We start from the raw sequence: 25,883 nt of genomic DNA, 5'->3' as shown, positions 1-25,883 counted from the left end.
TTGGTTTGCTGAGCGAATTGAAAATCTTTCTTGTTGGTTTGTTATTTGGATCCGTCAAAACCAGTAGGAGAGAACTTTAGATCATTAGGATTTGTGTTATGCTTGTTTTTGCTGAACAAATGGGATTTTCTTGTTGGTTTGTAATTTAGATCCATCGTAGGCAGGCTTCCAGTTGACTCAACTAGTAGTAAAATACCGTGACGTAGAATAAGATATATGGGTTCGAACTCCGTCTATACCAAAAATCAATTGGTGTTCTATTGACCGAATGCAATTATCATGGAGTGCAATTATCATTGGTGTTCTATCGTATCTAGGAAAAAAAAAAAAGACAATAGTAAAATGTAGAGAAGTTATGGTAGAGTTGGATGATATTAATGGTGGGGGCATTGTAAATAGTCCCGGCTACTGAGTTTAGCTCACTAGATTAACTAACAGCTAGATTATCTTTGTTAGTTAGACTACTAACGAAAGAATCCTTAGTTTGTAATTTTTGGGTATGTGTGCAATTGAGTGATCATCGTGTGTGCCGGGATCCCCTTTGTTTGCTATATACAAACAATTTTTCTAGGGACAGACCACTTAATGGAAATTTAATTTTCACATATAGAAGGTATATGTTGTTTTACCTGCATTTGAAACTAGTTGGCGTTAGGTTTTGCCCTTTATTTGTTAGAACGAGATTTTAATTAGGATAGATTCAATTTTGAATTTGTGAAAAATCATGTCTCATCCATGAATTGTGGTCTCTTCATTAGCAAATGGAGAGGATCTTTAATCTTTTGGTCTTTCTTACTCACTGTCCAATCCCTAGACTCCCTACTACTGATTTATCAAGCTTAAACTTGAAAATTGTTTTTTTGAATTAATGAACTGAATCCTGATGTTTGTTTATTAGATCTTCTGCGCCACATTGTTTTTTTTCTCTCCAGTAATATAGTCAACTTTTTTAATATGAGAATTCACTTACATTGATATTGGATCATTGACATGGCTTCTCACATTCTTCTATTTTCATAATGAAATGATTATGAAAGCTGATGTTGGTATTTTTACCTATGGGTTTCTTGCCCTCATTTTGATTTTGATAGCTTAGTGCTGATTCATGTGCATTATATTGTCCAAATCTTGAAAATCTAATTATAGCCAAGAAATGTTCAGTTGTATTGCTTTGTATTTGATAAATGGTCCTGTAGTTCAATTCGATAAACAGCCATGTATGTTCAGTTGTTTGCTATATAATTATGATGTTTCTCAAGTTAGTATAAGTTATTAGGGAGAATGCTAGCAGCAGTAGTGATTGTTAATTAGGGTTGTAAATGAACTAAGCCGATCATGAACAATTCGGGCTTAGCTCGATAAAAAGCTTGTTCATGTTTGTTTGTTTATAAATAAGTCAAGCTTGAGCCTTAGTTTAAGGCTCGTTTAATAAACAAGCCAAGCCCACGCAAAAAAATTTGTTTACGAACAAGCTTGTGAGCTATTAGGCTTGATACACAACAATGCAAGCGTAGACTCGTTTATAAGTTTATATGTGTTAATTAAATATGCTCGTTACACATATTTTAATAATAACGTGACTGACATGAGATCACTACCTATATTACCTTAATTTTTTCCTTTCTTTTAAACTGATCAAGAATCACTTTAGACTATAGTTATATTTAAAAATAAATAAATAATTAAATAGGTCATATATGATTATTCCTTATCAATCATTTAAAGTAAAGTTAGAAAATATTTTAGTATTTTCACATTCATAATGGTTACAAACAAGTATTTTTCTAGTCATTCACCATCTAACGTGAATGTAAAAATTGTATTTTGAACAATTCCTGAAACTGTATACAAGGAATGATGAATTAATGAATTTAATTATGTAAATTATTAATCTGAATAATTGCTAATTATAAGTAAGACTAGATACATGATAAAATGAGTATACTATTTTTTTTTTCTAAATTTTAGAGATTTAAGCATTTAATAATGTAATTTTTTTAGATCTCAAGTTCAAAAACTTGAACTGAGCTCGAGTTTGACCTTGATATTAAGCTTGACCTTGGCTTGACTAATTAATCAAGCCAAGCCAAGCTCAAGCTTTTTGGCTTTTTCACGAGCTCAAGTTCAAACATTATTTATAGGCTTGTCACAAACTCAAGCCAAGTTCAAGTTTTTGATTTTTCCTGACGAGCCAAGCTTGAGCATGTATTACTCGACAAAACTCGGTTCGTTTATGGCCCTAATTGTTACCCACCTTTAAGATAGTGGTGCCACTTTATATTTTAGAGCATCAAAAGATAATGAGTTGAACCAAGTGTTGCCATTAGGCTCAGCGGTCCCAGAGTACGATGGTAAAAATTCAGCCATTAGGTTCAGTGGTCCTGAAATGTCTTTGCCGACAAATTGAATAGGCTAAAACCTGATATTACTGTCATGTATAAATGATAAAAGAAGAGTAGAACGTGGTTGTGGTTGTGGTTGTGGTGGTAGTGAAAAGTGGTGTTGAGTAAAGGGCTGATAATGAGATATTACTGTCATGTTCATTGTGAAACCTATTCTTGGGTGATGTTCTTCTCGTTGGATTGTTTGTCATGTAGAATCTTTTTACTGCTGTACTTATTAAAAGGAATCTTTCATCATACTAGAAAGTGGAAACGAGAAGAATGCAAAGATCCAAAACAATCAATCAACCCGTGCCTTTTTAAAACTTGTAATTGTGGAGTTTGGCATTCGGAATTTGATTCAACTGTTGTGGATCACAAATGCGTTTCAAGCATATATTGGAGTTTTTCATCTTACCCAGTGGGGTTGGAGTGGTTGGACACTCAGTCTCAAAGTGACTGTCTTGGGTTTGACTAAGAGCTTCTACAGTTGAAGTTTAGGTCTTGTAACTTTGAAAAAACTTCTTTGGGTCGGCGATTTCTGCTGTAGTAGAATTTCGACATTGTAAATTGTGATTAGTTTTTGGTTGAAAGTTTTGAGGAAATACGGTGAGGAACTTTAAAAAAAAAAAAAAAGTTTTCATTTAACATAAAGAACTGGTTAGCACGTACGAGTGGACATTTTGCATTGAGCCGCATATTCAGTAGGATTAACATAATGTATCGCGGAAGTGGCATATTTTTTATGCAAGATTCTGTTATGAGATTAAATCGGGGGTGCTTTTTATCTACTATAGTTCTATCATCTGGATAATAAAAAATAAAAAATAAAGTTCTATCATTTGGATAAAATCTTTTTCTAATTCCTCCAATCATCGTATCATGCATATATATATATATATATATATATATATATATATATATATTAAAACCATTGAATAAAAAGTTTAATTCTTTTAACAAAAAATTTAGAGTGATTGTGGGCTGGGTGCAATCCAATCAAATTATGCTATTTCTGAGTCCTGACAACCTTCTAACATTTTCCGATGGCAAGAAAGGGGTCTTCAAGGTAGGGCACAAATGTTTGTATTTTGCCTACTTTTATCATAATAAATTGAAAACAAAACTCTTGTTTTATTATTGAATAATAGTCCAAGTAAGTTTTGAATGAGCCCCTCAAAAGCTTGATGCAAATAAATGATGATTTTTTTATTCTTTGAAAAAAGTGGTAATTGAGAGAAAGTTTGCACTAAAATTTTGCACTAATTATCCCTTTTTTTTTATAAGATAAAAATTATACTTTAGTCTAATCTAATTATCTCTCTAATTGCTCACCAATTTGATATTAATAATTGTGTTTTGATATTAAATGGGTTTCAATTGCTCCAACCCCAAGTGCTATTCTATCTCTATTTTTATGCAAAGTGTATATATAGAATCATGAATTAAACTTAAAAAACATTATAAAAAAAAACTCAATTAAAAATGTTATACTTCTATCTAACACTTTTGGACTTGTAAAATAGTTCTATAACCTAAAATTATTTTAAATCTATATAAATTTACTTTTTACCTATTATTATATTTTAATCTCATGTGAACTTGTTATGCTTATTCTTAAATCTTAGTTTCCGCGTTATTAGCCTATTACCTAGGCAAGTCGCTAAGGTCGTTGAATCGAATCCTCAGGCCCACCATACTTACCCCCCAAATAAAAACATCTTTAGGGTTGCAGGCCCATAACAACATCCAGCACATGTCGCCGCAAGAAAAGTAGCCGTTGGGAGAGTGACCCCCACCTCTAACGACTGACTTTGTTTCAACCCTAACCGTTACAGAGGAAAAAAAATGGACCAATTAAAACTAGCCGTTAAGATAAACTAAGAGCAAGACTAAAACTGACCCCATTTCACCTGACTTTGGACTCTGAACCCCATCTCTCTTCTAATCAAGATTCCCTTCTCTTCTCTCTCACTTCTCACATGCTTTATCTGACCCATCTCTCTCTATATTTCTTGCTCTCAATCATTTCACTTTAGCTATTTAGTTTTTCCTTTCATTGTTCCTCAATAATACAGTCCTCTAGATCAAAAAACTCATGGACACCAAGTTTAGGAGTCCATTTGTTACAAACCCATTTCAGTTTCTTCACTTTCCATCTAAAGAAACCACTAATTGGCTTAGTAAAGTTTTCCTTTATACCTTGTTGTTTTTTCAAATTCTGGGTTTTACTAAACTTGTTTCAGGTGGTCACCAATGGGATGGGATAATTGTTACTCAAGCAGATTATCAAGCACTCAGGGCCTTGAAACATGAGCTAGTCGATTTCAAAGGCGTGTTGCGCAGCTGGAATGACAGTGGTCATGGTGCTTGTTCTGGTGGGTGGGCAGGAATCAAGTGTGTAAATGGTCAAGTCATTGCTCTCCAGCTTCCTTGGAAGGGATTGGGTGGCAAAATCTCTGAGAAGATTGGCCAGCTTCAAGCTCTTAGAAAGATTAGCCTCCATGACAATGTTCTTGCTGGCAATGTTCCTTGGTCTCTTGGTTTCTTACCCAATCTCAGAGGGGTGTACCTCTTCAATAACCAGCTTTCGGGTTCCATCCCTCCTTCAATTGGTAACTGTCTTCTCCTTCAGACTCTTGATTTAAGTAATAATGCACTCACTGGGGCAATTCCTAGTCTTGAAAACTCCACCAGGTTAATTAGACTCAATCTGAGCTTCAATTCATTGACGGGTACAATCCCAAATAGTCTCGCTAAATCCCATTCTTTGATCTTCCTTGCTCTCCAGCACAACAATATCTCTGGCTCTATTCCTAATACTTGGGGTCAAATAGGAAAAAATACTTACCACCTTCAGTTCTTGACTCTTGATCATAATCTTATCTCTGGAACAATTCCTGTTTCTCTTAGCAAGTTGGGTTGGCTTGAAGAGATTTCTCTTAGCCATAACAAGCTTTCTGGGACCATACCTAGTGAGCTAGGCAGCCTCTTGAGGCTCCAAAAGCTAGATTTGTCATACAATGCTATTAATGGAAGCTTTCCTGTTAGCCTTTCCAACCTTTCCTCTCTTGTTTCATTGAATCTAGAGGGCAACCACCTTGGAAACCAGGTCCCAGAAGCACTGGACAGGTTACAAAACCTTACAGTACTCAATCTAAAGAATAATCAATTCAAAGGCCAAATCCCAGCAACCATAGGGAATATCTCGGGCATTAACGAAATTGATTTGTCTCATAATAATTTCAGCGGAAAAATTCCAGATTCACTTGACAACTTAGCAAATCTCACTTCTTTCAATGTTTCTTACAACAATCTGACTGGTGCAGTCCCATTGCTCCTTTCGAAAAAGTTCAATTCAAGCTCTTTTGTAGGCAATATTCTATGTGGGTACGACTCTTCTATCCCATGTCCTTCTTTATCTCCACCTCAAAACAATCCAGGACCATTCCAAGGGCCTACTTTGAAACCGCACCACCACCACCACAAACTAAGCACCAAGGACATAATTCTCATAGCAGCTGGTGCAGTCTTAGCCGCTCTGCTTCTTCTGTGTTGCATTTTGCTTTGTTGTTTGATCAGGAAAAGAGCTGCTTCAAAAGGAAAGAATGGTAAAACCGCGAAAAGTGCTGCTGCTTTGGGAAGTTCCGAGAAGGAAATTTCTTCTGGCACTCATGTTGAATCTGGAGGTGAAACAGGTGGCAAATTAGTTCACTTTGATGGGCCATTTCTCTTTACAGCTGATGATCTATTGTGTGCAACTGCTGAAATAATGGGAAAGAGCGCTTATGGAACTGCATACAAGGCTACTTTAGAGGATAATAATCAAGTTGCTGTGAAGAGGTTGAGAGAAAAGACTACAAAGGGTCATAAGGAGTTTGAATCTGAGGTTGCTGCACTAGGCAAAGTTCGACACCCAAATCTCCTAGCCCTTAGAGCTTATTACATGGGACCCAAGGGAGAGAAGCTTCTTGTCTATGATTACTTGACTAATGGAAGTCTAGCATCCTTCCTTCATGGTAAGTCGATTCAGCAATCTATTTAATTTCCCAAAATGATTTTTAACATGTTTGAGGCTATGCAAATATTAACTTTTTATAGTAATTCAATGGTCATTAAGGTCTTGTGCAATAATCACTTTCTAATATACATTAGCTGTTGTTACTGGCTATTCAATATTCATGCTAATGCAATCCAGTGGTTGAATTTAATTGAAGAATCTTAAGGGACAGTGACAAAGTTTTTTACTATACCATTTTTAGTTCTGACATATGTACCTTATTCATGTGCAGCTCGTGGGCCAGAAACCATTATCAATTGGCCAACAAGGATGAAAATTGCCAAGGGCATTGCACGTGGTTTATGCCACCTGCACGCACAAGAGGAAATGCCACATGGAAATCTCACATCGAGCAACATAATACTTGATGAGCAGATCAATGCCCACATTGCAGACTTCGGCCTCTCTCGTCTTATGACAGCTGCTGCTAACACCAATGTGATTGCCACTGCAGGCTCACTTGGCTACAATGCACCAGAGCTCTCAAAGATGAAGAAGGCCAACACAAAGACTGATGTCTATAGTCTTGGTGTGATTATATTGGAGCTCTTGACTGGGAAATCACCCAGTGAAGGCATGAATGGGATGGATTTGCCCCAATGGGTGGCGTCAATTGTGAAGGAGGAATGGACAAACGAAGTTTTTGATTTGGAGCTCATGAGGGATGCGCCAATTATAGGCGACGAGTTGCTTAACACATTGAAATTAGCTCTGCATTGTGTTGATCCTTCAGCAGCAGCACGGCCAGAAGTTCAACAAGTTCTTCAGCAGCTAGAAGAGATTAAGCCAGAGCTGCCAGGAAGTTCAGGTGATGAAGGTGCTGGAGTGCTAACAGCAGGTGATGATGGAGCAGTCAAACTGCCATCATCAGCAAGTGAATGATTGGTTTATTTAATTTTGGGGTTTTATATATTTTACTTGGTTTATAGGATATGAGAGATATAGGTATTAGGTAGTGCTCAAATTCTTTGATTCTTATTGTTTGTATGTAAATACAAAGCTCATTCCAAACATTATTTAGAATAAGCATTCTTTTCTTATGTAGGAGAATGGTGTATTCTTTCTTCTTTTTTGAAACCAGAATGGTGTATTCTTTCAATAAAATTATGAAGACTTTTTATGTGTGATTTATGTGATTGTGACTACTCCATTGTTCTAACATGGCCAGTGAAGTATATCATTTTAATTCAGTTTCCATTGATAAACAGTGGCAATTGCTTTTGATAATGTCAAGAATGTTGGTGATGTCCCACAGAGCAAAAAAGGAGCAATTTTCAAGAATCACACAATATTTTCTTTGATTGCCATTGGTACTACAAAAATGTATTTGAACGCAGTTTTTTATGTGAAATCTACGGATTTTACCACAAGACTAAAAATCTAGGGATTAGCTCATTCTAAAACTGATATATGATGAAAACTCAGATTGGTTTCCAATTAAAACGATAGGGGATACTGCAGTGAACAGTTGATTAATTCTTGGTTAAGTATTTCCTCTGTTATGTATTGTTGGCTAAAATACTATTTGCACCTTCTGAATTAAAGGTTACTTTCAAATTGGTACCTTTTTTTTTTTTTTTTTGAGGAACCACGGCAATGTAATTTATTAAGAAAGCCCGATAAATCGATTTGAAATACAGAATAAAATTGTGATGGTTCAATCTTCCATCCAAACTAAAAAATTTGGTATGCGTACAACATATCTAGTCAGACTATGCGCTAAACTGTTGCCTTCCTTCTTTATATGAGAGTAACGCAGCTCATCAAATTGTTGGGACAAAAATTTTGCATCCTCCAAAAGCAGACCGTACGGCACCAATTTAAATTGGTACCTTAATTATGAAAAATCGCAATTTTCACACTTGAGCATTACTATTTTGACAATATCAATATGCTTTTTTTGTCAATATCTATTAGAAACTTATTGTTAACCAACACAAAAATGACATTTTGGACCCAAAAATTTTTTCGAATATTTTTAGGTACTTCTAGTATAAAGTGAAATGATGCTCTCTCTTATTATATTCATAGTGGACCACAATAAATTGAATAAGTAAACCTATTACGAATGTGAAAGGAGAACACATCATTTACGATACTTTGAAAATACTTAAAAATTGCTCGTCTTTTTCAAACATGTAAACTACAAAACTTCAAACTTTCTCTGAGACATACATTGACATGTTAACTACAAAAACGTCAAACTTTCCATAAGACATACATTGATGTTACTATAAGAAAAAAGTTTGGCTCTAAATATGATTAGAGCCAAACTCGAATTTATTATAATATTTGGGGGTGAAAGTTTTAAAAGTTAAGATATTTATTCAAAAGTAACCCCAAATTTTAGGGATTGAATGTTTGTTTTTGGCACTTTTTTTTTTTATATTTTTGTTGCTACTTCGTACTTTGTATAATTGTAAAAACAAAATACATAGAACAACATGTCGTTCCAAATTTAAGCAAACAAGCTTACCAGAACCCCCTTAGCTCTCTCTCTCTCTCTCTTCTCTCTCTCTCAGCCATGGACGATCTTCCCATCGAGAAGATAGCAATATCAGGACCCACCCTAGCCTCCTTGATCCAACGGTTCTCCACTTCCCCAGGGCCAATAGACGGTCTCCTATACGGCCACGTGTCCCTCCTCACTCCCTCTACTCTCTCCGACGACACTTCCTCTTCCTCCTCTTCCCTTCCCTCCACTTCCACTTCCACTTCCCTCCCTCCCATTTCCTCTTCCTCCCAAACCCTAATCGCCACCATCACTTCCTTCCTCTCCCTTTCCGCCGGCCGCGTCAACCCCCTCCTCCTCCCCACTCCGCCGCCCTCCTCCTCCCTCCTCGGCTGGTTCTCCGCCCGCCGCCGCTCCCCCCTCCGCCCTTCCCTCCGCGAATTCTCTCTCTCCCACTCCCTCTCCTCCCTCCCTTCCCTTTCCTTCCCAATCCTCTCCTCTCGCTCCTCTCTCTCTCCTTGCATTTTCCTCCTCCTCTCCTCTCCGATCCACGACCAAACCATCCACACTCACGAATACCGCGCCTACCAATTCCGCTCCTCTCTCCTTTCCTTCGATCCCAAATCCATCGAAGTTATCAACATCGGCCCAGCTTTCCGCTCCCATTACGGTGCGTTTAGCCCTAACTCCCCTTTCCCTTCTCTGCCTTGCGACCATAGCTCCTCCATGGCTGTCGACGACGAGAAGGAAGGGGAGGAGAGGCTGAGAGCTGAGCAGACTCAGCTCGACGACTGCGCCGAGGGATTCCAGGTTGGGAGATTGAGCAAGTTGATGGGAAATGAGGCCGCCAATTACTCCGCCGGATTGGAGGATTTGTACGGGAAAATGCTCGTTAAGATCGAGACCTTGGCGAGGCAAGTCGAGCAGAGCTCTGCTCTGGTTTTCGAGCAGGTAATTGTTCGATTTTCATTGATTTGTTAAGGAAGTAACTTAATTTTGATTTGAATTATGCACTGTGATTTATTATTATTCGACTTAAGGATGTGATATAATTTGATTAGTTTTTAGTAAGACAGTAACTGATGTTGGCTTTGTATGTATGCAAATGACTTTTTGGTGTAATTTTTGAATTATGTACTGTGATTACTCAAATTCATTGATTTTGAAGAATGCGGATGAATTCGAATTCGTTGATTTTGATGAATGTGGATAGATTTGATGAAGTTTCAGTAAGACTGTAACTGAATTTTGATCTGCAAAGCACGGACATTTCATTTAGGATGTGGTACCTATACCGGCGTAGTACCAGCAGTTTCATGTTATAAGTTTTCAAAAATTGCTCATGTTACCATGTCATACCTGTGTCCGCGTCCGTGCTTCCTAGATTTTGATCAATTCAGTTATTGGATTTATATGTATTCAATTTTTCCCCCCATTTTGGTATCGAAGCTTTCGTCCCGTCGACAATGAAATTAATGGGTTTTTATTTTTTCTTCTTTTTGTGTTGTTGGGCAGGAAAATCATAATAGGAAGTTGAAATACAAAGCTGCTCGGTTCACTGGATCTGAATAAATGCCGTAATTTTCTGGTGTCTATTTTTATTCCATGTCAGGTAATTTTGTTTATACCATTTGAGTTTATCTTCATAATAATCACTTAGTAAAGCAATTGTTCTATATCTGGAAATCGGATAATGGCTGTATGGGTTATGTGATTCTTCTTTATATGACTAATATAGAGTTCACACCCAAAAAATTATCACTTAGATATGATTCAAGTGATAAATTTTGATCAAACTTCATGTATTATAGTTTAAAATTATATGTAAAATGGTGCATTTTGTCTAATGAAACATTACACGTATGATTTAGGTAATCTTGCGATGATGCCTAGATGATGTACTTAAAATACCGTGTTTTGAGGCCTTGGAAAAAGATAAGGGATGTCATCTCAATTGGAGTTGTATTCTGTTTGGCATTAAAAGACAATCTAAAGCTACATTATTTATCATCTATATGAGCCATGCTAATTTAGTCAGTTCTAGATTTTATCTGATGCTCTACTTATCAATGAGTGATCGTGCACTCACAACAGCCATCTTTTATAGAGGAAGTGGTCATTTCTGTATGTAATCTTCTGCTAATGATAAATAATTAAATATCGTTGCCTGAAAATCCAGGCATCTTCCCATGCATCTGTTTCCTCATGTGGGTGGGTATGTGTGTTTTGGAGGGGAAGAGTTATACAGGGAGAGGATCCACCATCCTCTAAAAATTGAATATGTGGATTGGAAAAAAACAAGAAGGTTTAAAAAGCAACCCCCCCTTCTACCTCTGTGAGTAAAGCCCTTGAGGACTTCCTTCTGATCTTGTCCGCTTAGGTGGGACCACATTCATTAGTGGTGGGGTTAAGATACATAATTTCAGTTCTCTCAGTTTTTCTATCAATAATGGTTCATTGAGTATAGATAAGTAGATAGTCAGCTTTGTCTGTCATAACTACTTTATATGTATTGTTTCCAGGTATGTCATAGGCTTTCATTTTTTTTTCCCCAAATTTAAAATCCTGTGTGAAAGATGGGGTTACTTTGATAAAATTTTGTGATGTTTGCCTTTTCCGTTTCTTCCTCCATTCATTTTAAATTTTTATTTTTTGCTTCTGATATTAAATATTGAGTTTTTCAGTTCACAACTGTTAAATTGATGCTTGCTTCTTCATTTACAAATACATCCCTCCAGGTGCTGACCCTTGATCAAGTCACTGCCCTTCTCTCTGTGTTTTTGACTCATTCCATTCCCTTCTAAAGCTCTTTGTATGAAGCTTGCCTTGGCAGCTGGAATAAGGAGTCTTACTATGGTCATACATTTGCATTAGCAACAGTACAGGTCATGGCCAGACCGAGCTGTTTTTGCCCCCTTGTTGTGAGTTCTTTATAGAAGGCTTGCCTTGGCAGCTGGACTAAGGACTCTTGCTATGGTCATTTCCACTTACATTGGCAACAATAGAGGTCATATTAATCATATGGCTGGATGGTGCTGTTGCTGCCTTTTGTTGTGAGTTTCTGAGGGAAGGCTTTGCCCCGGCACTTGGAGTAAATATCAATTTGCATTAGCAACAATAGAAGTCATATGGCTGGATGGTGCTGTTGCTGTCCATTCATGATCTACTTTGGTACTTTGAAACCTCGTTATTAGCTTGAGATCTTGTTGCTGTATTTCAAATTTAAATTTGTTTCTAGTAGCTATCCTCCATTTCATTTTAGAAGAGGTAGAGAGAGAGAGAGAGAGAGAGAGAGAAAGCCATTGTATGGGATTTGGATGTTCTTTAGTTTGCAGAGCTCAACTAGTGCTTCCTTTGTTTCTCTGCTGCTTCTCTGAAGCAAATTTCAATGAACTATCTCAATATGCTTCCAAATTGCAACATATGAAGTATTTATTGATAACCGAAGATACTGCATATATTTTACAATGCTGCATAGAAATGATTCCTGAGGTAAGAGGTTTGGCAGAGGTGGGTGAGATATAGGTGCCTTCTCTTGGGTGAGGGCAGAACAACCAGGAAAGATAATGAGGGAAGGCTAGGAAATAATAGCCGGAAGCCAATGTGCATCTATTTATGGAGTATAACTCCAGTTAATGTGCTTCAAGTTTAGAAGGGGAAAAAAAAAAAAAAAAATCCCTCGTTGATGCATTTCGTTATACACTAGCCTCTCAACTCGATTCAATCACCAGATAATTAATTCCTTCAATTATCTGTCTCGGCTGCTAGATTTTGCTCTATCGTATCATCTCTCTTGATAAGCTTTTAATAGGTACAGTTTGTCATATTGTCTTAATTTCATTTATCAATTAATTCGTTGAATTATGGGTAAGAGTGCCTGACTTCTTGAACTCAACAAAGTAAAGAATCCCTCATGGGCATAAGTGAGGCACTTCGACAATCTTTCTCCTTAGACTAAAGTTTTTGGATCCCTTGTGCATGGCAGATCAGCTTCTATTTATATTGAGGTTGGAATCATTCCTACCGTGTAGGGCAGATATGTGCGTAGGTAGGATACTTGTCCCATCCCTTATTTTTTCTTTCTTCTAAGGCTGAGATGAGTGGGTCACAGGTTGCTCAAGCGAGCACTATTCAAGGGTGTCATTCAGTTATAAATGCAGCATGCTTGTTTGGGCGGAAGAGATAATTGCTTCTCCCTAAAGTTTCATTCTCGCTTGTCTTAGGCTCTACTGTTCCTCACTAACTTGTAGGTTTCCATTGGTCACGAATATGTTTCTGAGGTTGATATGCTCCTAGGACTGTTTTCGAGGAATAGGAGATCATTGGAGTTGGACAGATCTTTTCGAAATTCGCAATAGCAATTCCCTCTAGTTTTTCTGGGTCGAATCTTTAGACGTGGTCAGGGTGAGCTTTGCTTGGGCCGCCTCCCTTTTATTTGGGCTCATTCCGCTTGGTTTGCTATTAACTCATTGGAAGATTTGAAGGCCCACTCTTTTTTCCCGCACAAGTATAATAAAATTTTGATGTCATTTTTTTTAAGATTTGTATGAAAAATAATTGGTTTGAAATATGATATTCTTGATAAAATTAGTTATTTTTGCAACGATTAAAATAAAGTCCAAACAAAAGAGAAAAATAATTGATATTTGCATTTTATTTTATCAAAATGATATTTGCATTCTTATGCATATCATGAATAAGATGACAAGACAGTTTTTTTTTTTTTATTCCGTTGGCTTTTATTAATTTATCTTTTCCGGTACAGAAAGTAGCCGCAATTTCCAAGAAGATTAGTGCTACAGTTCTTTGTTTTTACCCGATGCTTCAGGATAAATGTACATAATGAAACTTGAATAAAATAAACAAAACTAAAACTTGGCTGAAATGGACCTGGAAGGTACGATAACAAAAAGGACCGGAAAAATCTTGTTGACCAAGAAAATGAGGTGTGGTACGTGTCAGCAAAATTGTCCACATAAATTTTACGGTAGATCTGCAAATCAAATTGCTTTTGCTTTCTACGTCAACAAATATTACTTAATCCTATCTCTGAAACAGTAACTTACTTAATACGATCTCTGAAACAGTCCTCTGTTAAACAATTCCTCCCATTCCTTCGTCTCCAAGTTTCAAAAGGTGACAAGTCAAAGATGATAAGAACAACCTTGAAATATCTAGTAGCTCAAAACAGACAACATATATATATTTATATACCTTACCACACCAAGATATTAAACCTTTTCGCAAAACTTACACAGCAAGAGAGAATATATAGCAAAAGCAAGAGAGTACACCTTTTCACAAAGCTTACACAGAAAGAGGGAGAGGTTTATAGCAAAAGTGTAATACAAAGGGAGCCACGTTGAACTCGCATGAAGTCCGAGATTGTTGACGAGTGAGTTTCATTTTCGACAAGACTTTGTCATGTAAGTTTCACTAAGATAATTTTACATCTCTCTAGCTTTTTTTCTTCTTCTTCTTCTTTTTCTTCTCTAAATTATATTAAGTATGAACCTCCTTGTCTATCTTTGACATGGGTTTCTTATATTTCATTATTTTGTATGAACATATAGTCTGTACTTGATTTCATACTCATTTGGCCCTTAGTCCTTGGTCATTACTGGTCTTTTACTACCTGCTTTGTGGATATGCATTGTTTTGCTTTCTTGTTGCTTACTATACGTATAATTCGATTTTTTGGGTTTACGTACACTATAGTACTATACAATTATCACCTTACAGAGTGATGGTCACTCCGAGGACAAGGGCCGAAGGAGCTTCACATATATATATATTCACTTCGATTAAGTTACAATATAAATTTTATCTTGTAAAAAAAATAAAAAAAAATTCTACATTTTTTTTTTTTGAGAAAGCATATGATGATCAAAATCTTTTTAAGCTTATGAGGATCAAAATCTTTTTAAGCTTTTAGAAAATAATGGACTTTGTCTCTTGAAAGGGAGGAACTTACAAACTCATACATTTGTTTAAACAAACTTTAGAGTTTTTGTACATGGTTAAACTGAATTTTTATTTATTTATTTATTTTTTGGTGGTGGGCGATTTCAGGGATAGAAAATCAAGAAAGAGACGTAATGGGTGTGATTCAATAGAAGAAACTTTAGCAAAGTGGAAGAAATTAAACAATCAATATGATTTTGGAAAAGATGGAGTTGATGTGACACGTAAACTTCCGGCCAAGGGCTCAACAAAGGGGTGTATGCCAGGAAAAGGCGGCCCGGAGAACTCAGGTTGCAAATATAGAGGTGTTAGACAGAGGACTTGGGGCAAGTGGGTGGCCGAAATTCGGGAACCGTTTAATGGGGACCCTGCACTGAGAAAGAGTAGCCGGCTTTGGCTTGGTACTTTTGACAGTGCTGTTGAAGCAGCTCTTGCTTATGATGAAGCTGCAAAAGCTATGTATGGTAATTTGGCTCGTCTAAATTTCCCCAAGTACCGTGAGGAATCAACGTACTCCAATGTATTGTCCTCAGGTACATTTAAAAGCTCACCAAAGGAATTATCAGATAGTTATGGTGTTGGTGAGGTTAAGGAATTAATGATGAATAATCTGTCCCCTGCAGGCAAGCTTTACCGTTCCAAAGTCCCTGTTAAGGAATCAGAGGAGAAACGAAACTGTTCTGAGGCTTGCGTGTCAAATGAATCAACAGAGGAATTGAAGGTAACACCAGAACGTTCTGACCAGTTAAAAAAAGAACGTTCAGAGGGTTGCATACGTTCTCAGAATAATGAGACTGAGGAATTGAAGCTAGAACACACTTCGAGACAGCCTAGAAAAGTGAAATGTAAGTTAAGATCTGATACTAACCCTTCAAATGATGTTGAAGTTGAAATGTTGACAGTGAGCAAAGAAATGGAGGGAGAACTTATAGGAGGTTTAAAATCCAGTGATTTCAATAATAATCGATTGCATTATGAGCCCATGGATGCAGCCCCGAATACAAGTATTCATTGCAAGTCTTCTGATGATGCTGAAATCGACATGATGGAAATGAGGGAAGAAACTAATGGAGAATTTGCAGAAGCATTAAATTCTGGCGATGACTTCAACGGTCTTTATGATTTATTGCATGGTGTGACCACAGATGTGGACTACGATCCAAGAACTGATAATATGGCGATAATGAGAGATGAAAAGATGGGAGAATTATCAGAAATATGTATATTCAACGACTATATTGATTCCCACAATACTTGCGATGTATTTGATTCCCACAACACTTATGATGTATCGCATGATGCACCTATAGATGTGAACTGCAATCAATTAAGTTATTGCAAGCCTTGTAATGTTGAAGGTGAAATGCCGATGATGAAAAATAAAATGAAGAGAGAACTTTCAGACATCATGGGATTTCATTATTTTAGTAGTTTTAATGATCATAGTAATGACCTGCATAATCCTTCTTTTAATGTTGTCAAATCTGATAAAGCTTTGACAAGGGAAGACATGCAAGAAAATTTTACAGATTCCAGTTGCAGTAATGGTTTCGACAACAGGTCTCGCTACTTGCATAATTGGTCAACAAACAGAGCTATTGAGCCTTTGGGAGAAGGCAGCAGTGTTAATTCCACATTTAAACAAGAGGGTAATGATGATTTAGGCTACCCACTAAGAGGTTGGTCATCTTGTTTTTCTCACCGGTTGCAGAACTCAGACACTTACCTGCCTGGGAGCTCAAATCAAAAGCAAGAGTTAGATTCTGGCGTGGACTTCAATTTGGATCTCTTAAAGCCTGATTATAATTCCGGTTCATCTGAACAGCATACGCAGCCACAATTTGTGAAGTCAGAATACGATAATCGCTTAATGGAAGAGCAGCAATATTTTGATTTATGTTTCCCCAAGTGGGAATATTAGGTACGATATTAAGATGTTTTACAAGTCAGTTGTGAGATTTGTTCTCTTTCTATGTAACTGGGTGTTGGCTTACGAGAAAGAAATTTATTGTAATAATTTTTTTTATAAGAAAATTCATTGTATTCTTGTTATCTAAAGAAAATTATTGGCCATTTTTTTTTAAACAATCAGTTGTTATCACATTTCATTTCTCAAGATATCCAATCGAGTTTCAGGAAAAAAAAAATGTAATGTTATTCAATCCAAAGAGCGAATTCTCTATTCGCTATAAGTCATATGATGAAAAGAGAGAAAATATAATGCTACGCTGCTATCTTTTTATTTTTTTGGGTATGAAGAGGGCAGCTCGTTTAACGGAAAAGAAAGAAGCAAGCTGTGCTCAAGTAGTAAAGAATTCCGTGATACAAGTCAGACCCCAAGAAATGCTATCTTAGCCAAAATCAGTAACACAAATGTCGTGAATTCCAAAGGAGATCAGCACCAACAGACCTACTCCAACGTTTGCATCAAAGTCGATGGTGTACGCTCTCTCACAAATTTGGATTTCGCTTTCACACAATTGTGGGATCCATGGTTTGAGAGAGATCATTCATATGCTAGATACATGGGATAATTTATAATTATTGCTACATCTTTGGCTTCTATCCAAGGATAATTTCAGTTTGACTGTGGGTGTGATTGGCAATTTGGCATTTTATATGTCAGGCTCTTTTCAAAGTCCTTTAGCAATCCCATATTGTTTTGGGAATTAAATTAAATTAAATTAATTTAATGACGACATATTCGCTTAGTGTTCAAAAGCAAACATATAATCCTATCTACAGAAGGCTTACAAAATGTCCAAATTAATCATTTGGTTCTAATAGTTCATACAAAATGTAGAGTATTCTGATCTTTTCTGTTCTTAAATCAATGTAAATGATTAGATCGACAAAAACAGGCAACTAACGTGTAAAAGCCGAAAATGCCGATCAATATTGGTAGGATATTGTCCTAACATAGTTTATCCTATAGTATATATATATACATATATATATATATATATATACACACACACATAAATGGGTCAAATTTACCAATTGGGAGTAGGAGAAAGCTCGAAGCCGATACAAAAATCTGAAAGATAAACGAACCTGGCAAACCCTGAAAGAGACAACAACTTGCGGCTGAAATCCTTTTTACCTTCAGCTTCCTCCAATAATACATCCTACCACCTTATTAAACCAGCCAGACTTCTATCCAGTCAGTTGTTAGCAGTCGACAGATACTCTGGTTAATGAATCCACGCGGCCTCAATAAAAGTATACCTCAGTTGAAAACCTTAACGCAAAATTCTTGTGACTGGCACTGGTAAAAGTTTGTTTGAGTGACTTCAAAATAAGGATAACTTAAGAGTGTGATGTCCCAGGAACTGGACGGCACACAACAAGCATAGCAGATGGCAGACATGGGATGCAGAACTTGACCAAATCTCACTCACTTTCTTGCTTCATCTCAGACCATACCATTTTCCATGGTCCACTTTTTGATCCCAACCTAAGGGAATATGATCAAAAGAGTATCAGGCTTAGACCAAAAGAGCAGACTGATAACAAGTGGATATGACTCAACCCAAATATCCCTAATTAATTCCAAGCCATGATCAAAATAACTAATTTTGGGAATACAAAAGACCTTGTGAGTTAACCAATCTGCCTGATATCATTGTAAGAACATAAGCAGAACAAACCAAACCAAACTATTGCCAGTCACATGAATCACACTCTTCACAGAGCTTGGTCAAATTCAAATATTCATCATCCCAACAACCCCCCCCCCCCCCCCAAAATAAAAAAAAAAAAAGCAACACCAAACTAAAATGATACCATGTAACAATTGATACCGGACTTCATCATCAATTAAAGTAATGATATGACTAGATGTTGCCTCATACACAGAATTAGAAATTAGTTTACCTCCAAATTCCAGCTACTACACGCAAGGTCATGAAGAGAAACAACCCTGACCAGACACCAGCAAGACCAAATGCTGGAGCAGCCACAAGTAGGTACATTGACGAGATCAACCCAACGAGCACCTATGCATCACAACAAAAGAGCTGAGAAAGGAGAATATATCAAATCAGTAAATAATGATATAATAGAAAGAGGGATGCACCATAGAGTAGGCAGCATATCCAAAGTCTGAAACCCCATAGTAGAGCCCATCAAGAACAAATGCTAAAGCATTCATTGGCTGTGATCCAGCAACAAACTGCAGAATAGTAATATGTTAAATATTTTAAACAAAAACACAATTTCATAAATCATGATGCTTGTTACAAGAATTTTATAGATAAAATTATAAATATCATCCATATTTGCATCAGTCAACCCCCACTGTCTGTCCTTGCCAAAATTTTAGGGTTCAACCTTACCCTGCCGACCTTTTGCATTTACTGATTCTAAAATAAGACATCTAAACTGGGAAGAACATAAGCTGTCACCACCAGGGGCTGAGGCTGGAAAATTAGTTTGGTGGGATATATATATATATATATATATATATATATATATATATATATATATATATATATATAAGTAAACTAACACCATATAAAGATTTTTTATTCAATTTCTCTTTTGAACTTAATCTTTATTTTTTCTTTTTTGTAAGTAACATCTCAACATTATGCCTTTTAATTAGAAGAAATGATATGTCCACAACATTTTTACAACAAATCCTAAGTGGCAGGATGTTACTGGTTGTTATTGTTGGGACAAAAAAGTAATCTTAGTGTTAGGTTCAAATTTGAACCAATAACAACTAACCACCTATGATTTGTTGTAAAAATGTTGTGGACGTAGCACCTCTCTTTAATTAGATATCACAACATACTATTTAACAAGAAAAGTATTACATAATATAATTACCCACTCCATAACCAAGATATGAAAGTCAAACCATTTTCAATTGCCAGGCTACGGATTGACTGGTGGGGAATAAAATGGGAAGGTTACCTATGACATTCACTGTGGGTTCAAACCTTGTGGATCAAATATCAACCTTTACTAGATTTGTAGTGGATCCATTTATTATAGAGTGACTAAATTTTACTAGACCTGAAAGGACTAAATATGAAACCCTTTAGTCTGATAACATGGAACTTCAAAACAGCACAAACAATGATCATTCTCAGCTTCAATCCAAAAGGTAAAAAGCTGTCCAATTATTAAACTTTCAGATCTATAGTTTCTTACCAAAATACCAGACCACGCAATTCTGAGAACTTCCAAGTCTGTGGTGAATAAACTAGAAAATGCCCCAAATCCAAGAAATAAAATAACTGCCAACGCAATTCCTGACACTAAACCAATCTGAAGCACAAAAGCATAGAAATATATAGTCAGTTTCCATGTTTGTTCTTTGGGGGGAAAATTGAAACCAGTTCAAAGTGGTAATGGACAAAAGTTAGGATAATAGTATAAACCTGAAGAACTATGTAAATCACTTGACGTGACTGTTCATAATTTCCTTGTGAGTAACTACTTGCAAGCAGAGCCTGTGAGAATACCAATGCATTATGCATATGATGACAGAAACAGTGAAGACTCAACTAAAGCATCTCACCCAGTTGCAGCTTATGTTTACATGTGTGTGTGTGTCTGTTGGGAGAGAGAACAACACAATTTGTGTGCCATGCTCCTATAAATAAGTCTTCCATCTTAGCTGATTAGAATTATAACCAGCACAGAAGTTGCATCTAATCAGAATCACCAAATTTTATTCTTGTATGATACATCTGTTAAGATCATGCACTCAGATACTGGACACAAGGCATGTGAGCATAGAATCAGAGCAGATCAAACAGCCTCTGCATGTTGATTTTTAACTTTTTAACAAATCTTCTCCAGACTGACCACCCCACAATTTGGTGCTAACCAAACACAATGAATTTTCCAAAACAATTACCAGATTGATTCTTGCAAGTAAATAGGCTGGAAAAAGCTTCATAATAGCCTTAAGTTCAGTTTTCAAGAGAAAAAATCCGGGTAAGATTAATATGAACTTCAGATTATTTGTAACAAGTAGTATGCATTTCCATTATTCTCATCCAACAGAATCTCCAAAGTCAAACTCAGGATTCAGATATTTGAAATTTATTATGCTTTTTCATATCTGATAACTAGACATTTTTTCTCATTTTGTGCATGTATTTGTGGGTGGGGGAAGAGGGGGGGGGGGGTGGGGTTTAAATTGGCCCCAAGTCATTAACCATATATGTAAACCTCAAAGGCATCTCTAATGGCTGATATCAGATTGTAATTATAAACGGAAATTACGCATGTCCCAAAAAATTAATTCTACAGAGATCTACAGAAATTTCCCAGCTACTCCTAAGATAACTTTTTTTGGTTCAATTCATCGTCAACAACTTGATTACACATGGGACACACTGGCATGCGCAAACTATACCTGACCAGCAAGAGCTAAAGCATCAGTAAGCAAAGACACTGCCAACCAAACTTGTATGCAAATTTGATGACCAGCCATAGGTATAGGACCCTCTCTAGCTGCCATGGATGTCGCCAGTGTCATGGTTAGAAGCACAGCTAGGGTCCTCCCAATGAGAAGCCCACCTGCAAAATAACATAACCAGAACTAGTAATTAAGAGGAGAAGCTTAAACAAATTACAGTATTGCATGATCAGTACTAATTTATTGTTCTTCTGTTTTACCTATGCAACTTTTCTGTCAGGCCAGCAAGTCAACCATCATGAAGACCGTAACATTATAAAGATTTATTGATATCAAAAAAAGAGACACCCAAGTACACAGAGAGTATACAAGGGTGTACATATCACATACAAAAGTTACATAAATCAAGTAAATCCAAAATTGAAGAAAAAGGTTGGTTTCTCTACAAAAATACATAAGCCCAATATCCAGATAGATATTAGACTTGTTATGCAAAAAGCAATTATTTTGTTGAGAGAAAAATATTGCAAACTCAATCACAAGTTCATGAATACACCACAAGGGCTAAATCATAAATGCAACAATCAAATCACAAAACTTGCAAAAGGCTGGTATGTGACTGCCTACAAAACTCTAAAAACTTGTTTTCACTAGTCTAGTGCTCATCAACATCATTATTTCCAGTTTCACTTTTTTTTTTTTTGAAAAATCTTGCTTTAAAAGATAACATAGCTTCATGCCAGTTAGCTACTGCCTATAGCAATTGATAATCCAGAAAACTTCAAAAAGAATAACTCTCTTCTTGAGATTTTGCTACCTAAAGGAGTACAAGCATTGTGAGAGTAAAAGTTCAGTCAGACAATTGTAAAACTTAGTTGGTAAAGGAACCTACCAGATTTTAGATAGCTAGCAACTTTTCTCCCATCAATGTTTGGAGAAATAAGCAATACTTTTCCATTCAGTTCCCAAAGAAGAATAAAAGCAATTAAATATCTGGTGAAAATGGACAAAAATGAATCTGTTAGGAAAGGAAAGTTGACAACAATATGCAACTTACAAGAACACCAAGCATTATAAAGTTTACCACATTACCGACGTACTCAGAAATCACAGTAGCAATTGCAGCCCCACCAATGCCAATACCAAAAAGAAAGATCAATATTGGATCCAATAATGCATTAAGTAAGTTTCCTGCACCTGTATTGAAGAGTCATTCATCATATACACAGTTAGCAATCTCATCATGACAGAGAAAATCTATTTAGTGAACCTCGTTATGATTCTAACTATTTGAGGTCTACAAAATTTTTTTTTTTTTTTAATAAGTTAGTTGAGGTCTACAAAATGATTGGTAAGTCAAGCAAAACTGCATAATTCCAAATTTAACATCCCAATCTCCTAAGAAGTTCTCTTAAAACAGATGTTCAAAAATACTATAAATTGGACAATCCATAAACTCATCACTCATTAAATACCTAAGAAAGGCTCTCAAAGTTCCTTATCATAGACTAAAAGAAAAAATCTGAAGTGAATGACTCCAGAAAGGAAATTGTATTGAGCATCAAAAGGAATATAAATCTAAATGTACAGATACAATATGTACCGTACACACACACACATATAAAAGGAAAGAGAGAGAGAGAAGCATGCTGCAACTTGCCAATGGCATAAAGAGGGGTCTTTGTGTCCTTAAATCCACGAAAAGTGCCTTGTGCAGCTAGTGCAATAACAATTGGTGGAGCACCAAAGGCCCTCCAAGTAAGAAACTGCTCAGCTGGCACTCGCATTGGTGAGTCCTACAACATATCAAACCTCATTTAACACTTCCCAAATAATAAATCCAGCCTTATAACATACAACATACAAGACAAAATCATATCACATCAAAATAAGTAAACAAACACAGAAGGCACATATTACATTGCAATAGACTAAAGGCTCCGATGAAAACTTTTAGAAATTATGATTATAAAAATTTGATTTCTTGAGCTCTTTAACTAGAACTTCACCACTATGATTGCTAAATGACTTTACCACTAATGTTAAGCATCGCTCTATTTCTTGCACCAGAAAATCAAATGTCATCTCTCACAACATAAGTATATTTCTAGTTTGTTTGTCTGCATACCCATAGGTAGCTCTATGAGCATAGAGTAATGTATAGGATTTACCATATTAGGAGTTCCAAAGAAAGTTGTAATAGTCTACAACATAATTTATGACCATTCAGAACTTTCACTCAAAATTGAGGTTATTATTTCATAGTGAAATGGTCCATTGGTTCAAAATATTTCTTGATTGACCAATCCATTCTTTCTAAAAATAGATTTCTATACCCATAGTTATATTTCCAAGCACAGAAATATCTATGTTAACCATTGTTAATGCTTCATAAAAAATAAAAATAAAAAATTGTGCTGTAGATATTCAAAATTTTCCTTCAAAATATATCAAAATCTTTTATCATGTAAAGGACAGACTAACGCATCAACACTTTCATTACATAATTAAAAACATCAACAAAGATCGACTAAATACAACAATGACTCTAAAATACAAGAGAACATTTTGGTAATAATTAATAACCAATTCATTGATTATTAAGTTCATACTTTAGCAAAGTCTACGTACAGCAGGTATACCCATGATATCCATCAAGAAACCAGAGCCGAAAGAGAGTGCAACAGCTTCAGCAATGCCAATGCTAGCAGCAAGTGCTAAAGAAGTTGATACGGAGGGAAGGAGAACCTTGGCTTTGTGCTCACCTGCATGATCTTAATGACAATCACAAAAAGAAAGCCCCCCATTAAATAAATAAATAAAATCCAAAACTAAAAACAAAACAAAAAAATTTTTACATACAAATATACCACAGTTACTTGCCTTTGTCCATTTCAGAATCTTTAGCGGCTTTATTAATCAATGCCTGCTCCTCGGCAACAAACGACGTTGTGATGTTGAGCAATGGAACATTAAACAATTTTGACACCAGATTGAAAACCGAAACGGATACCCCAACCGCAGCCAATTCAACCGATCCTAAAGAGAAATTTAACAAAGCAAAAAACTTTTTAACAGTCATAAAACAAAAACAAAATGAAAACTAGTTATCACTTATAGCATAGTGTATCGGATTTTGCCACGTCATCAATGATTTAAATAGATGCCAAAATGGCGATAGTCAACATTTGTTTGAACATTGATGAGGTGGTGAAATCTAATCCGCTCGTTTCACAATGGATGGATAGGATTTTATGAACTTCATGGCAGAGTCAATAAGCAAGATTAATAGGTATGCACACACACTAATACCAAATAATATGCAAAGACTGCCCAAATCAGTAACCTGAACATTCAAAATTTCCAATAGTACCAACAATTCATTCAGAAAATTAATCAAACACTTCAAAATGAATACCTATGTGGCCAACAAAGGCAGAATCAACCAAAGACGCAATCGGATCGGCGGCCAAAGCCAAAGCCGCCGGCAATGCAATCGACAAAATCTCCAGCGCCAATTCATTGAACTTAATCCCATCTCTGCAAAAAAAAAAAAAAATCACAAACATTTAAAGCCCTAAACGACATGGAATTGAGAACCTATAGTTAAAAAATTGGAGCGTACCTTAAACGACGAAGACGAGAAGAAAACGACGGAGGGACCGGGTCGACCCGAGGCGGAGGAGTTTCGGCGGGTTTGGGGTCTTGCGGCGGGGTTTCTATTGAGGTGGAAACGCGTTTCTGAGGCGAAGATTTGATCGCGGTGGTTCGAAGGCGAAACGAGAAATTAGGGTTTCTGATTGGGGATTGGGATTTAAACGACGATGGATTGGGCTTCGGTGAGTATAGGCAGAGAAGGTGATGGCGCGTGAGAGCACTCGCCATTTTTAAAGTTGAAACTCAGAGTGAAGTGAGAGCTTTGAAGAAGCAACCTTATATTTTATTGAAGCTTTATCTACCAACGAATTTAACGGTCAGATTTCGCGCTCTCGTATAAATATCTTCAACTGTATATGAGGCTGTGACTGAGTTGGGCTTTTCTTTTATGTCTTCTTTAGTTGGGCCACAAAGTTGAGGGGACTTTTTGCCTCTAGAGTTCGAACCCAAGCCCACTTTTTACATTTTACTGGGCTTTTTATTTATGTATTATAGAGGGTTTTTTTTTTTTATTTTAATTTAAATGAAAATATAGGTGAAGCTTTTGAGTTTATCAAAAAGGCAATTGGTCTATTTAGAGAAGCAACTCTTCCTTCTTTCTTATTTTTCATTAAATACGAACCATATATAATATATTAAATTCAAAGTACAATCTGAATATAAATTGAATCTAAATTAGTTTTTAATTGTTATATAATTTTGCGGCATACATTTAATTTAATTTTATTAATTTTAGTTTCAAGTAACTCATTCATAATAATCAATGTGGAAGCCAAATGACTACCTCATTCACTTAAATAAGATCACCTGTTATCCACTGCACACCCTTGGTGCGGTGGTCACTCCACAAGTATAAGTGCTTGTGGGGTGTGGGGGCAAGGGCCGGGATTCAAGTCTCCAGGAGGGCGCTTCACACACATATACACTTAGATTAGGCTAGAGTAGAATTCTATCTTGTATCAAAAAAAAAAAGATCACCCGTTATCATTA

General features: G+C 36.3%; 4 protein-coding genes across 8 annotated transcripts; 3 read left to right on the top strand and 1 right to left on the bottom strand.

The window, feature by feature from the left end:
- The first annotated feature begins 4,307 nt into the window (after positions 1–4,307).
- LOC142608626 (probably inactive leucine-rich repeat receptor-like protein kinase IMK2) lies at positions 4,308–7,568 on the top strand. The gene is made up of 2 exons (XM_075780317.1): positions 4,308–6,400; positions 6,674–7,568. Exons 1-2 carry the CDS (start codon positions 4,480–4,482, stop codon positions 7,321–7,323), a joined length of 2,571 nt encoding a protein of 856 aa, XP_075636432.1. The 5' UTR covers positions 4,308–4,479; the 3' UTR covers positions 7,324–7,568.
- A 1,323-nt stretch (positions 7,569–8,891) lies between these two features.
- LOC142609399 (uncharacterized) lies at positions 8,892–12,313 on the top strand. Of its 2 annotated transcripts, none has more exons than XM_075780980.1 (3): positions 8,892–9,844; positions 10,409–10,505; positions 11,632–12,313. In XM_075780980.1, exons 1-2 carry the CDS (start codon positions 8,966–8,968, stop codon positions 10,463–10,465), a joined length of 936 nt encoding a protein of 311 aa, XP_075637095.1. In that variant the 5' UTR covers positions 8,892–8,965; the 3' UTR covers positions 10,466–10,505; positions 11,632–12,313. The 2 variants fall into 2 exon arrangements, with proteins under 2 accessions (XP_075637095.1, XP_075637096.1); XM_075780981.1 differs by lacking the exon at positions 11,632–12,313 and adding an exon at positions 10,765–11,083 and having other exon boundaries at positions 8,908–9,844.
- Positions 12,314–13,679: 1,366 nt separating this feature from the next.
- On the top strand, positions 13,680–16,920 carry LOC142609397 (uncharacterized). 2 transcript variants are annotated; one of them, XM_075780977.1, is made up of 3 exons: positions 13,685–14,319; positions 14,966–15,390; positions 15,481–16,920. In XM_075780977.1, coding segments are annotated over exons 1-3 (1,725 nt in total). In that variant the 5' UTR covers positions 13,685–14,317; the 3' UTR covers positions 16,779–16,920. The 2 variants fall into 2 exon arrangements, with proteins under 2 accessions (XP_075637091.1, XP_075637092.1); XM_075780976.1 differs by having other exon boundaries at positions 13,680–14,319; positions 14,966–16,920.
- LOC142609398 (protein DETOXIFICATION 44, chloroplastic) lies at positions 16,540–25,172 on the bottom strand. Of its 3 annotated transcripts, XR_012839593.1 has the most exons (14): positions 24,862–25,172; positions 24,655–24,776; positions 24,120–24,275; positions 23,868–24,010; positions 22,897–23,032; positions 22,337–22,433; positions 22,129–22,229; positions 21,234–21,397; positions 20,248–20,319; positions 20,018–20,134; positions 18,936–19,031; positions 18,734–18,855; positions 17,912–18,314; positions 16,540–16,674 (listed from the first exon to the last, which is right to left on the bottom strand). XR_012839593.1 is itself a non-coding variant. In XM_075780978.1 (13 exons), the coding sequence occupies exons 1-13, from the start codon at positions 25,119–25,121 to the stop codon at positions 18,251–18,253; spliced, it is 1,650 nt and encodes a 549-aa protein (XP_075637093.1). In that variant the 5' UTR covers positions 25,122–25,172; the 3' UTR covers positions 17,616–18,250. The 3 variants fall into 3 exon arrangements, 2 of the variants coding, with proteins under 2 accessions (XP_075637093.1, XP_075637094.1); XM_075780978.1 differs by lacking the exon at positions 16,540–16,674 and having other exon boundaries at positions 17,616–18,314; XM_075780979.1 differs by lacking the exon at positions 16,540–16,674 and having other exon boundaries at positions 17,616–18,314; positions 23,868–24,001; positions 24,862–25,171.
- Between the last annotated feature and the right edge of the window lie 711 nt (positions 25,173–25,883).

The sequence above is a fragment of the Castanea sativa genome, chromosome 9, assembly GCF_040712315.1.
Source record: "Castanea sativa cultivar Marrone di Chiusa Pesio chromosome 9, ASM4071231v1".
Lineage (NCBI taxonomy): Eukaryota > Viridiplantae > Streptophyta > Magnoliopsida > Fagales > Fagaceae > Castanea > Castanea sativa.
Note: the sequence above shows the minus strand (reverse complement) of the source record. Positions and strands in the feature narration are given on the sequence as shown.

Bases quoted from the DNA above. Each gene is read 5' to 3' on its own strand.
- LOC142608626 (XM_075780317.1), top strand. From the start codon at position 4,480: ATGGACACCAAGTTTAGGAGTCCATTTGTTACAAACCCATTTCAGTTT. The intron at 6,401-6,673 runs GTAAGTCGATTC...ATTCATGTGCAG, and splicing joins TCTAGCATCCTTCCTTCATG to CTCGTGGGCCAGAAACCATT.
- LOC142609399 (XM_075780980.1), top strand. From the start codon at position 8,966: ATGGACGATCTTCCCATCGAGAAGATAGCAATATCAGGACCCACCCTA. The intron at 9,845-10,408 runs GTAATTGTTCGA...GTTGTTGGGCAG, and splicing joins CTGCTCTGGTTTTCGAGCAG to GAAAATCATAATAGGAAGTT.
- LOC142609398 (XM_075780978.1), bottom strand. From the start codon at position 25,121: ATGGCGAGTGCTCTCACGCGCCATCACCTTCTCTGCCTATACTCACCG. The intron at 20,135-20,247 runs GTTTATACTATT...TTTGTGCTTCAG, and splicing joins TGATTTACATAGTTCTTCAG to ATTGGTTTAGTGTCAGGAAT. The intron at 18,315-18,733 runs GTAAACTAATTT...ATATTCCCTTAG, and splicing joins GTAGTAGCTGGAATTTGGAG to GTTGGGATCAAAAAGTGGAC.